The 13,610-nt window shown below is 38.9% G+C and overlaps 1 protein-coding gene across 3 annotated transcripts in view; it reads right to left on the reverse strand.

Annotated features, from left to right (window-relative positions):
- agap3 (ArfGAP with GTPase domain, ankyrin repeat and PH domain 3) overlaps positions 1–13,610 on the reverse strand; it is a 148,364-nt gene that overhangs the window by 57,642 nt on the left and 77,112 nt on the right. For all 3 annotated transcript variants that reach the window (XM_026926227.3, XM_026926228.3, XM_026926226.3), the window contains exons 4-8: positions 11,688–11,773; positions 9,726–9,867; positions 9,390–9,524; positions 6,491–6,618; positions 4,829–4,987 (exon numbers count right to left, since the gene is read on the reverse strand). In XM_026926227.3, the coding sequence (XP_026782028.1) occupies positions 4,829–4,987; positions 6,491–6,618; positions 9,390–9,524; positions 9,726–9,867; positions 11,688–11,773 (650 nt within the window). The remainder of the gene's footprint in view (positions 1–4,828; positions 4,988–6,490; positions 6,619–9,389; positions 9,525–9,725; positions 9,868–11,687; positions 11,774–13,610) is intronic.

Below are 13,610 nucleotides of genomic sequence, written 5' to 3' on the forward strand. Positions count from 1 at the left end.
CATGATGCATTACCCACAGTGCACTGGGAGCAGGAGACAGGGAGAAGGACACTAAGGGTAAAGCAGCATGCTTGTGTGGGTGCTGTATGTGTGTGTGTGTGTGTGTGTGTGTGTGTGTTTGAGCTGCTGAAGAAAATTTAGTCGTCACACTGACACAGAAGGGCCCTTCAAAGGGTTCTGCAAAAGGAGCCCTTTTTGTTGAGGGAGAGTGGGAAAGAGACTGCAAATAGTGACAGGTCGACACTCACAGGACAGATCAAGTCCCAGTCTTCCAGTACTCTTGTTTTTTTTTTTTTTTAAGGCCTGGAAGGGGAAAATATGAAGGATCAAAACATGAAAAATGAAATGAGAAGTGAAAACTGGCTCAAGGAGTGAAATGACAGATGGCAAGAGTTTCACAAAAAAATAAATGAGTTTAAAAAAAAAAAAAAAAAAGGATGAGAACCCCTTTCCCCTTTCCACCTCTGTACTTTCACACATAAATGACGTCGTACCAATGAGGAACATATTGGTGGCGGTTCCTTAAGTACCATGGAAGCACTGAGTGACTATTGGTGTCCTTTGCTGACATCTAGTGGCACAAAACTCACATCTCACATACACATGCACGCACACACACACACACACACACACACAGGTGATGGAGGGATGGAACATATGTAATGCTAATAACTGTGGAAAAAAAATTACCTAGAGAGTGATATAATTTAGTGTGGTCACTTCAAAATCAATCAACTTCCCTTAGCTTTTAGGTCTAGGTCTGATATGCCATTGAAAAAAACCAATAACTTTGTTTTATATGTTTATGTCAATGTTAAATTGCTAAACGCTAATGTACACTAATACAATTTTGTTCTCCAAGGTCAAATTATGTACCTTGAATGAATTACTGCACCGTACTGATTTGCTATGTGCTCTAATCGCTGTACCATAATTTATGTACGTACTATAATGAATTATATACTGCAAATTTATTACAGGACCATATTTATTAAGTACCGTAATTAATTATGTACCATAAATTAATTGCCTCAGCATATTAATTCTTTAAGTACTATAATTATGTGGCAGCAGGGGTGTGGACAGAAAGGGGAGGCGGGCTGAACCAGCATGTAACCAGTGATTCTCACCTCTGTGATTCTTTCAGTTCATGGGACGCACGCTGAAAAGCACTCATGCTAAATAATATGCTTGTCTCCCAAGTCCCCCTTTCCAGATACACACATCTTCTATACTGGTGCTGAAACCCAGATGGAGGACCTAGCTGCTGCCACAGTACTGTAAATTAATTTCCTTACATATTATTTCCTTATGTACTGTAATTAATTATATAACATAATTTATGTATCATATTAAGTTCCATAATTAATTATCTACCAATAGAAATAATGAGGTACCATAATGATGGTACTATATAATATACTATATAATTAAGTACAGTAATTAATTATGCATCGTAAATTAATTACAGTACAATTTTAACTAATTAAGAACAGTAATTATGTAACATCAATTAATTACAGTACTTTATAATTCATTAAGTGCCATAATAATTATATACCGTAACTACCTCATATTTGCCAATTGAAAGACATACCAAAAGGTACAAAAGACATACTCAAGGGTATGTGTACCCTGAACTGTACAATTAAGTACTGTTTTTTTCCCAAGAGTGTGAAACAGGACCTACCCAGAGGATCTTCTCAGATTTTGAGACCACATACGTATCAGCTGACAACTTTTGCTTTCTAAAGAAACGAGCATAGATTCGGACAGCTCAGCTTACTTGTTTTTCAGTCACAAATACAAAAAAAGTGTATGAGATCTTAATAAGGCCACTCTTTTAAGTGCAGCTGTGAGAGAACTGTAATAAAAAAAAGTACCAAAAAATGGATGGATGGATGGATGGATAGGTAGTTTGACAGAATGGTGGGTCATCCCCGTTGGCGGACACTCCCAATTGGTGATCACCATTTAATCACCAGCGATGCAGAGGTCATGATTCTTGCGTGGTATGAACATCTCTTCTCCAGTTGCGCTGGAATCTTTTGTAGCTTGAAGTCGGAGACACTGCATCACCCATTTTTTTCCTTTTCACTCCCTACCTCCCTTTTTCCCTCCCCCACTCCATGTCGCTGCTCCTCAGAAGGTCATGAGTTGGAACTTGCGTTCACTCGGCCACTCGGGCACCCAGACGGGGTAGGTGGCGTGCTTCGGCTCCGCGGGCACAGGGTTTGACACTACCTATCAAGGGAGGGAGGGAGAAAACAGGACAGGGGAGCTAGCACGAGAGCCGCCAATCATCCTCCAAGGGCCTTCTGATTGGAGGACAGGTGGGAGGGGATTTGGGCCTGAATGGACTGGGGCTGGTCTTGATTGGTTAGACTGGAGGATGAACAGGGTGCTAGCAAAAGTGTGTCCCTGTCTTTTCCTCCAGCAGAAAGCCCGCTAGGCGAACGTCTGTTAAAAGTGAGAAGAGAAGGGTGGGGGGAGGGGCTTGGCGTTGATTGGTTGATTTGACGCTGTGGCAGGAGGGGGGCGGGGCAAAGTGAAAGATGTTTTCTTAAAGAGAAAATTTGCAACATGCAATGTGTCTAGGAAACTTTTCCCTTTGTGTAAAACATTAACAGTTTATTACAGAAAGAAAAGGGCTCCGGAGAATAGAAAATAAAGGAAAACAAAGCGGTTATAAAGCAAAAAAATTGCCCTTTTCCTCTTTTCATATCATCAGTTCTAGCCTTTTCTTAATTATTAAAACGTCTGAAGATTTCTAGCAGCTGTAATTCAGAGCAACTGGACTTGGGACATCATCTTTGGGCCTTTTTCCATTCCACAAAGTACTTTTTGCACCAAAAAAGTTTTTCCATTGGACAGCCCAGTACTAGTGATTCAAGCTGTATGGTTTTGTAGCTTCTCAACATTGGCACCAACGAGACCTAATGGTACTCAGGGCTGGGGCTAGTGCGACACAATATACAGACAAACGAAGGGGAGGGGAAGGGGGGGAAAAAAGTCAAAACAGTCTGGTTTGTGCAGTCAAAACCAACATTGTGTTATTGTATTTCGTTTAATTTTTTTTTAAATCATACATGCACATAAAGCGCAAAGAAGCAGAAATACTGTTTTGTTTATTTCCTTTCCTGAGTACCTAAACTGTACGGTTTATAACATTCTCACAATGTTTGCTTTGTGTCATCATATTTTTTTTAGCAATGAGTTAAAATTACAGTCATTTTATTTTGTCCTGATGCAGACTTTTTTGTTTCAGCTGATAAAAATTGGTTAAACAAACAGCTGATCAGCAAATCTAGGCATTTCTTTCAATGACATGTTGTCATGACGATATCGTTACTGCGACTGTTCCAGTTGTTCTTAAAGTTCCACTGGTTTCAGTTTGGGCCAGTTCTTACTTGTGGGAGTACAAGTGCCATAATTAAGATGTTAGGATGTCAGGATGGCATAGGCATGTTGTTAAGGAAAAATAATCAGTGAGAGGGTGTACACAAGCACAAGAGTTAATGTTACCACCATGAAATTGATTATTTTCCAATAATAACATGTCCCAAAGTGTTTTATTCTACTTATACCACAACAATTTATCAATTATTACAATTTTGACTCATTGTACATTTTATTTGTTTACGGTTACAATTAAAATCATGGAATGCCCACCAAACAAATAGTTCCAGTTACTACTTACATTGTAGCAGCTATAAACAGTCATTCCCTCACTGTTATATCTATTCATAAATTAAGGAACGTGTTCAAGATGAGACAAGTCCAGTCGCTACGATTTACTACTGCTAGTTAAGTGATACATTTTGCTATGGAAAGCTTGATCACATGTGCTTCGAGGAGGGCTTTGGTAAGACTGAGCTCAGCGGCTCCCTCTGGTGTTCGCAAAGTATAGAGTCCTCTAAATGCAGATCTGCAAACAGCCCCGCTGCCATCGCTGTATATTTAACCCTCATGTTTCAGGATTTGAATAAACTTAGTGTTGACCCAATGCATTTTTTTTAATTTCCAACATAATTTATCTTTATCTCAATTCTTAACAACGTAGACATTGTGCTTGGAACTTGATTTACAAAGACCGGTCAGAGAGCACAGGGAAAATTAGCCTCATGAAAATCAGATAAATGGGGAAAAAAAAGCAAAAAAAAAACCAAGAGAATGCAAAGAAGAAATTCACAATTAAGGATAGTGATTAATTTGCAAAACATTAATTTGCAAGTCATAAGTCAAAATGTCAACTGAGTCAAATCTCAGAAGCCAATGAATGAACACTGATTTTTTTTTTCCAGATTCCAGATCCAGATTCATTCCAGATTCGCAGTTTACTGTGAGTGTTTTCTGGGAGTGATTTTGTGTTTATTTAACACAGATGAATCTTTAACCTGGTCAGCATTTTCTTTTCATGTATTGTCAGGCAGATCACAACCAGTACCACTCATAATCACTTCTAGCAAAAAAATTTTTAAAAAGTATGGAAATAGTCCATAATCATTTAATTTTTCTTCTACACTAGCAACAAAAAATAGTGAGGCAAAAGTAACTTTAATGTCAATTTAAAAATACAACTTCACAAAAAACAAGAAACAAGTTTCGTCACTTGGCATAAAAAAAATGGAAATGTATTATTTTGACCTGAAAAGAACATAAGGGCTAACAGTGATTGGTGTGGAGCGATGGAGCTGTTTGGAGGCCTGCAGATGAGAGGGTGCTTTCACTATCTCTCTCTCTCTGTTTCTATCTGTCTCTCTCTCTCTCTCTCCCTCTCTCAGTAATGCGAGTGTGTGGTGCTCTGCATTAGCTGCCTCATACTTACTGTGAAGATGTTGGAGCGGCGTTTGGACTGCTTGCGGATGGGCGTGGGTGTGTTTGAGGCAGCAATGGTCTCGATGCGCATTTCCCGCTGTCCCATGCTGGGGGTGGAGGGCACTGAGGAGGAGTAGTCACTGAACGGCGTGCCCCCTCCGTTAGCAGCCTGGGAGAGAGAGAGACAGAGAGAGAGAAAGAGGAGAGGAGAGAGAGAGAAAGAGAAAGAGAGGAAGAGGGACAGAGGGAGTGGCAGAAAGAGGAGAGGAGAGAGAGACAAACAGAAAGAGCGCAAGAGACAGAGACAGAGAGCAGACAGAGATGGGGAGAAAGAGAGAGAGGAAGAGGGAGAGATAGATGGAGAAAGAGAGAGTAATAGACACAGAGAGAGAGACATACAGACAGAAAGACAGAGAGAGAATGGCAGAAATGAAGACACCAAGAAATAGTAAGAGGCAATTGTAAGAACATGAGCATGACAGAGATAGAGAGACAAATAGAGAGAAGGAGAAAAAGAGTGAACAGGAAGAAGGAAGAAATCAACAGGGTGAATGAACGAAGAGTGCCAGAGATTGAGAGAGACAGGGAGAAAGGAGAGATTAAAATTTTTAAAAAATTGATTGCCAGTTATTTGTCCTCTGGAGAGAATAACAGCATTGAGCCTCTTTCTGTAATGTCTGAAAGTTAGAGACACATTTAGATTGAGGATGCCTTCTTCAATCCAAACCAAAGAGCATGATATGACCATTGCAAAACACTAATTTGCATTTTCGCAACCTATTTTATGTTGATCTAGATGAATGTGTAGGGTTATTATCTTGAAAAATCCATCCACAGCCAAGTGTTAACCTCTTGGCAGAGGCAGCCTGGTTTTGACATTTTCAACTGCTTCTGAAAACTGTTTTTTTTCCCCCAGAGTATGCCCCTCATTAATATTCACTACCTTATGTGTGGTATCTTTTGACCTACTGTATTGTTGCCTCTGACACAAAATATGAAGCAAAAGGAGACAATAGTGTTGGAGATTGAGAGCAAAAAAACAAACAAAAAAACTCTCTCATGCATAATGTTTTTTTTTGGTGGAGTGCCAATAATTTTGGAACACTTGTTTTTGAGAACCAAAAAAAAAAAAAAAAAAGGTTTTTTTTTTATGAGAATAACTTTTTTGTAGGAACAAAGGAAAAGAGTTTGGAAAATCTAGTTGTTTAGATTTGATTTTAAACATTGTGTGTTACTTTTTGTCTTGTTACTTTTTTTTTTGCACATTACTCTAAAAGGTGCCAATAATTTGTTGACTGTAGATGAATTTCACCATGTAACTAAAATAAAATTTTCTACCTACAACCACCACAGTCTTTGGAGCCTTCTATAGATTCCACACAGTTTACTTTTTTTTGAGACAAGGGTCTGACAGACTACAGCTACCAACACCATGCTTCAAACTATATTGATTTTTCCTACCACTTCATTATTATAGGATATTTTGGCCAGATTCATATAATAATATAATTCCAATTATACTACAATAGACAAAATGTGGAACACTTCAAGCGGGGAGAATACTTACGGAAGATGCTGTACTTAACAGATTACAAGCTCTATAAGAATTTTTGTCATGAGTGTGTTTGAAATGTTCTTCTTGGATCCCTGCTCGAGTTGAGGTTGGGCTCACCTGGTTGAGGTGTACGGACGGAATGGCCGCAGCGGGGACGGACGTGTGGCTAGGTGAGTTTGGCAGAGATTTGCACGGCCCGATGGCCAACTGCTGCTTCTTCCTCAGTGCCACCACCTTCTGAGCGACTGCGGACACAAAGGCGGATGCACATGTTATCACAGTGCAAAAAATGGCACTGGCTAGGCTCATAGAAAACTGAAGAGCAAAGAACATCTGTTTGCCTTCACTATTCTACTGGTGTAGTTGTGTTTGTTATGGTATACACTAGGTAAAAGTAGAAGTTCCTAGCAAATAGGAAGTAATTTACTGTCAGAAGTGAAGATTATGGTCATTAAAAAATAATCCTCTGAGATATCCTGTCAGGTTAGCACATGTTAGCTAGCTGGCTAGTGTTACTAGTGAACATTATGAATGTTTATATAACTTCAGCTAAATGCTCTCAGATACTCTGTCAGGTTAAGGCAAGTAAGGGAACTGATTAATGTTAGTAGAGAAGATTATTAATATTTAGAAATATAATACGCTAAACCTTATCAGATACTCTGTCAGATTAGCACACCTTAGCTAGCTGGCTAATGTTAGCAGTAAAGATTATGAACATTTACAAATATGACTTCAATCAATCCTCTTAGAAATTCTGTCAGGTTAGAAAATATCAGCTAGCCAGGTAGCAGTGAATATTATGATCATTTATAAAAATAACAAATCCTCTAAGATTTTCTGTCAGGTTAGCTCATGGTAGCTAGCTGGCTATTGTTAGTAGCAATGATGCTGAATATTTATGAATGTGACTCAGAATCCTCTCAGATATTCTGTCAGGTTAGCTCATGTTAGCTAGCTGGCTAGAGTTACTAGTGAAGATTATGAATCTTTATGTAACTTAAATCCTCTCAGATATTCTGTCATCTTAGCATGTTAGTTAGCTGGCTAGTGTTAGCAGTGAAGATTATGAATATTTAGGACTGTAGCTGTTGTAAATTTTGTAATGTTAGCTCAAGTTAGCTAGCTGGCTAGTGTTAGATTTGCAGGTCTGAGGAATACTTATAGTTCCCTGTTCTAGGTTTTTCAGGCTTTCAGGGAGGCTGGCAAACAGAATTATAGGCTTGCCTGTGCAATGCAGTTTTTTAAATTTGGCTAAAATTCTTCCGAATTAAACATGCTTGATTAAAAAAAATAAATAATAATAAAGTCTACCCATCTTCTGAATGAAAACCTCCATAATAACATTGTGTGTTATCACTTTACTGAGGTAAAACCTGGAAGTAATTATCAGTAGTTTATTAAGAGATGTTGCATATTTCCTGATGTCTTCCTGTCACTTATTTTTTTTTTTATTTCATTCTGTTCATTCATTCCTTCATTGTCAGTAAACGGTTTATCCTGGTCATGGTTGCTCTGGATCTGGAGGCTATTATTAACATTTGGAGTGTTCATTTTAACGTGAAATGATTGTTGACCCAGTGTAGGTTCTTTACTAAGCCCATGGGACGCATACGGCAATGAGACATCCAGCCACTAGAGGGTGTACTAACCCCACACATCATCATATCCCACCCATACACTGCGGCATATCAACACAAAGCCCCATTAAACTCCAGGAGATCCACGCTGATCTTCCATCATAACACGCAGTATTTGCTACAATTAACAATTATTTATTATAACTGTTAGGACTGTCATTGATTTGAACTGCTCTCTGCAGAGACATGGACAGACTTCTCGTCTTTCTCTGTGGTTATGTAATGCCTTTAAACCCCATGGTGCTTTTTTTTAATTATTATTATTAAGCATGTTCTTCCCTAGAAGCTCATTTATCATGTACCTCAAATGACATAAATTTTAGAATTGGGAATGGTGCAGGAGATTGGAGTAAAAATGCAGTAAAGGCACTGAGAACGAAGGAATTGGTTGCAGCATAAGCGTTCTACTGTTTTGAGACACCAGAAGATTGCAGACGGCTAATTACTGCAGACGAGCACACATAAAGAGTGGAAAATAGAGAAATAAGTAAGCGATTAGAGCCTGCCGTCGGTCTGAATGCTCTAGAGTGTACATCAAATACCTTCTTTTAATTATTTCAAGCGCAGCCTAAGGACTCGATTAAGCGCAGGGAAGAAACGCTAGCCATCACCGTCTCAGCCATAAAGAAACACAGAGAGGAAGCAGGCACAATGAGATTGGATAGCACGTCGGTAAATTTAAGCAATTAAAACAAAGCGACTTTCCGTGTTGTTAATATAAAACCTGGGCACATAGGTATTATTATCTCTAGAATGAGAGTGCTTATCTGGGATCAGCAACTTCCTGGCTATTAAATCATATTAGCGAGGATTTAAAAAAAAAAAAAAAAAAAAAAGGAACCAGGATTAGTGTTCTTACTCCGAAAGCAGGTGAACAGACCATAATTCCTAGAGGAGAAGACTATTATTATTTATGATTTATAGTGATGTCAAAATGGCTCCTAAGTGCTATTTAGGAGTTACAAAGAGGAAGCTAGAGATGGTAGAGACGGTGGAGACCGCAGACATGGCGCCAGTAAAAGAAATTCAAAGCTGCCTGATCAGAGCCAACCAAATCCTCATCTTTTTAGTGCTATGCATATGATCTAGCTCACTAGAACTACCACCACCATGTTTCACATAATTTTGCAATCTATTGATTTTTCCACACCACTTCAATAATATGGGCTATTTTGTGTAGATTCGTGACATATAATCCCAATTACGTCCCAGATTGGTCAAGGGAGATGAATACCTATGCAAGCCACTGTTCTTAACACATTCTTAACAAGTTTGATAAAAAAAAGGATTTCTGCTGTGAGCGTGTAGGAAAAGTGCATGTTTTGGAAGGATCTGAGCTTCACTGGTCTCATTGCTTTGACATTTGGGTGCCTCACCATCCTGGAAGACTCTCTCCACATTGAGGCCATAAGTCGAGCAGGTCTCGTAGTAGGTGGAGCGCTTCAAGTCATTGGAGAGCTTGCGGGCTCGGGCATCATCGATTACTCGCGGGTTGGTGGCACTGATGGCATCTTGACATAGGAGAGAGAAAAGCATGTGAGGTCACATTCAGCATGTTTTTGGTGATCAGGTTTTGACTGTGAGATCATAGACAGTGGTGTTTTTCTTGTGTGCTGAGGACAATGGAGAGCTGGACAATGGAGAGGTGTTTAAATTTGTATGAAAGTGGTGTTTAATAATGAAAAATGGAAAACAGGTGGGTCATCACTCACCCTGTGTGCCCACCAGCACCATGGGCACCTCTGCTGTGTTCCTGTAGCTGGACAGGCGTAGGAAGTAGTTATAGACCGTTTGGAAACTGATCTCATCCTCCAGGCTGAATACGAACACCACAGCGTCCACCCAGGCGGCAAACTGAGCACAAGAGTGATCAAATACAACATTTATCTGAAAACCTTGTTAAGATCACGTACACATTTAATCATGTCCAGTTTCAACCCTCAGACACCTCCTTCACAGCAGCAGAAGTTAGGTTTTTTTGAACCACTGGTTAGCAAGTGAAGGACCATTTCCAGGGGTTAGAGGTCATTCAAAGAGGTCATTTGTTGTACTCCTTGTATGCTACCATAATAGAAGAACAGCTAATCATTCATTATCATACTAGAAAAATACCTAATCATTAATGACATAATGCTAGCATACTGGAAAAACAGCTAATCATTTATTACCATAATGCTAGCATACTAAACAATGGCAAATTGTGGAATGACCATAATGGAAGAACAGCTAATAATTCTTTACCATAAAAGAAGAACAGCTAATAAATAATTATCATAATATAAGAATATTCATTACCATAATGTGAGCACACTAAAAACAGCAAATTTTTCATTACTGTTAAACATTCATTACAATAATCCTAGTATAGTAGAAAAGCTGCAAATCTTTTATTACCGTAATGGTGGCATAAAGGAAGAAGAGCTAATCATTAATGCTTGCATAATTTAAACATAAGTTAATCATTCATTACTACAATGGAAAAACAGCAGTGTTTTCTACTATAAAAGAAGCACAGCTAATAGCTCATTACCACAACGGAAGTACAGCTAATCATTCATTACTACATAGGAGGAACAGCTAATTGTTCGTTACTATAAAAGATGAACAGCTAGTAGTTCATTACCACAATGGAAAAACAGCTAATCATTCATTCAACGATAAGAACAGCTTATCGTTTATCATCATAAAGAAAGGACAGGTACCATGGTATTCATTACCATAATGCTAGCTTAATTGAAGAATAGCTAATGGAAGTAACAGAAGCTGAATCACTCCACTATTCCGCCAGGAGGCTCGCTCCCACAACAGTTTCCATCAGCGTCTCCTCTCCCACTGTTCTGCTGCGAGCCTCCGCCGTGTGTAATTAAGATGAGCCGTCACAGGCTGTGTATCATTTTGAAACAGAAAAACAGGGACCAGACCGATACACGCCCCAAAAGACGGCAAGAGTGAGAGCACAAATCATCTGTCATTCCTTCGTAGGGCCACTCGCCTCAATCTCGATGCTGCTGCCGAATCCAAATGAGGACCGGGTAAGCGCACTTCCCTGAAATCTCCCAGAGGTCATTTTAATTTGCTGCATTTTCACTGCACATCTTTCAATCATTCGTGTGCATTTAGTGCTGAAAGCAATTAGCGACAGACTGCATTAGAAGGCTGATAATGGTGTTTCTTATAATGAACGCTTCGTCAAGGGGCTCGTAAGTAGTCCCCTTTTTACAAAATTTACCAGCTGCTGACACATTTCACTGAGAGAAACACTGATGCTTAAAGGACAACTACACCCTCAAACATATGCAACATCTACTGTATATTGAAATATTGGTGATGTATTTCGTGATTCTACGAGATGATGAGCTCGATGCCTGCTGAAGCTGAAACGTTGATGCGGTTGAAGCAGATGAGGAGCTGACAGAGCTGGACAGACTAAAAAACTAAAGCGCCGCTGCATCACTCTCTTTAGGTACAGAAGAAGCGAAGGCTAAATCCCACTGCACCACTATCAGCAGGTAGTCAAATGGCATTCTGAGTAATGTAGGAAACTGTTAACCAAAAGAAGTTTAAAGCAAAACTCCAAGAATTTCATTACAAAATAAATCTCAGACACCATTCACTATGACATGTTAACTATAAAGATTAATTATAAAAATTACGTCGTTGTATCATAGTCATACCTGAAGCTCAGGAGGTCCTCCCTCATCTCGGATTAGCAGCAGGTAGCTCTGTCCATCCACCACAATCTCCTTTTTAAACCTTCCTCCTGTGACAGAGAAGAAAGATGCCAGTCACTAATTTGTTCAATCATTAGTGTTTTGGCCATGTTTACGCCTCGTACAGTGAATAAAGTGAACATAACATAATCACAAACTATAAAAGCAGGGTGAGTTAGCAACTAACTTAGCAAGTTAGTGTTGAGGTTGTGATCAGTTCAAAACAGGGATGGACCAATTACAAATTAATTAGCTAGCCCACTGGATAAGTTAATTCTCCACTGTGCCACTTAAATTTGGCCACCCAGAAACTTAAAATGACACGGCCAAACAGTGAAAATTAACATAATGTAACAACATATCATGAGCTAGTTAGCTAGATAAGTGCATTAATACACACTAAAACAAACAAACAACTATTGTAAATATTGCTAATGAAGCACATCATGTGGCATTCCATCCTCACAAAATCTGGGTATGATCTTTAGTTTCTCTCAATACTTTTAAATGCAAGCTTACATAGTGAGCTAGCAAGAAAGATTTATGACGGTTTTGTGGTTGACTTTATTTTACTTGGTTTCGTAAGTGTTTCCACATAACTGCTCATTCCTGATGAAAAGATCGTCTGTCACCCTTGTATGATAATTAACTCGACTAGTAAAAAAAACGTTCTGCTGTCAAACGGCTTGTATCTCGGTCGATGTGTGTATTACAACAGGTGGTGGGATTTGAAAAGAGTAGCAATTGCTATAGCTACAGCATTAAGGTCCACTGCATTACTGTTTAAGGTGTTATGTTTAAACATAGCTACATATATAGCTACCAAATAAAAACATTTATTTTGTGAAAGTTTGTTTTGTTGAATTTACTTATTGGTCAATTACAAGTACAAAAAATTAACATCTCAGATACAAATCTGTTTGTCCCGAGTGACCGGGCTACCGATTTGTCCACCCTGATAGTACGATGGGAGGGGCTACTTTAATAAGCACTTTTTCACATGTTTGCTTGTTTGTAATTCTTAGCACATTAGGACACATGCTGTAATGAAGTCTAGAGACTTGGAAAACGTGCTTATTATACCGAATGAAATATTTTCATCAACTGTTGCTGTACAAATTTTTCCAAAAGAAAGTAACCAGGTGGCAAACGGCACACAAACTCAATGTCATCACTTATTCAAGAGTGCTTTCATCAACCTTAATCTCTTTATACTGATTAACAATTTACTATTTTCCACCATGGCTGAAAGTAGTCTTTTCTTCTAGAAAGCTAAATAAGCAGACTATTGCTATTCTATACGGACATGAAAATGAAAATTGGGGTGAGAGCCTCAATCAGGAACTGCTGCAAGAGCACTGCAAGGTTTTAAATTACATTCGTGTTGCTGTAATCATGTTTGCTCCCTCGTAGAGCTCAGGGCCGGCAACAGATCAAACTATAATGAATACAATTTGATTGTGTTTCTATATTTTTACTCTAACATGTAAAAATGGAATTTCCAGATGTTCCAGCAAGATATGAGGTCAATTTGTATAGCCTATTACACCAGATTTGTGTTATTGTTTCTAGAGATGATGTGGTCTTCTGCTGTTGTAGCCCCTACATCTCAAAGTTCAGTGTGTCGAGATGCTTTTCTGCTTACCATAGTTGTAAAGAGTGATTAAAATGCATCAATGCCATCACTGAAATTCTCCCACGCAGCTTAGCTTGTGTATGTATGACTTCCAAAAAAAAAAGTCAGAAGGATCTGATGCTGAATGCTGATTTCTGAACACACAGATCTTTTGTTGTAGTCAATATCTGTGTCATGTAATTGCGGTCGCATAAAGCGGCAAGCACAGAACGTCTTAATAACACCAGCAGATAATTATCATCTAGCTGAGA

This window comes from Pangasianodon hypophthalmus, chromosome 1 (assembly GCF_027358585.1).
Source record: "Pangasianodon hypophthalmus isolate fPanHyp1 chromosome 1, fPanHyp1.pri, whole genome shotgun sequence".
NCBI classification, from domain to species: domain Eukaryota; kingdom Metazoa; phylum Chordata; class Actinopteri; order Siluriformes; family Pangasiidae; genus Pangasianodon; species Pangasianodon hypophthalmus.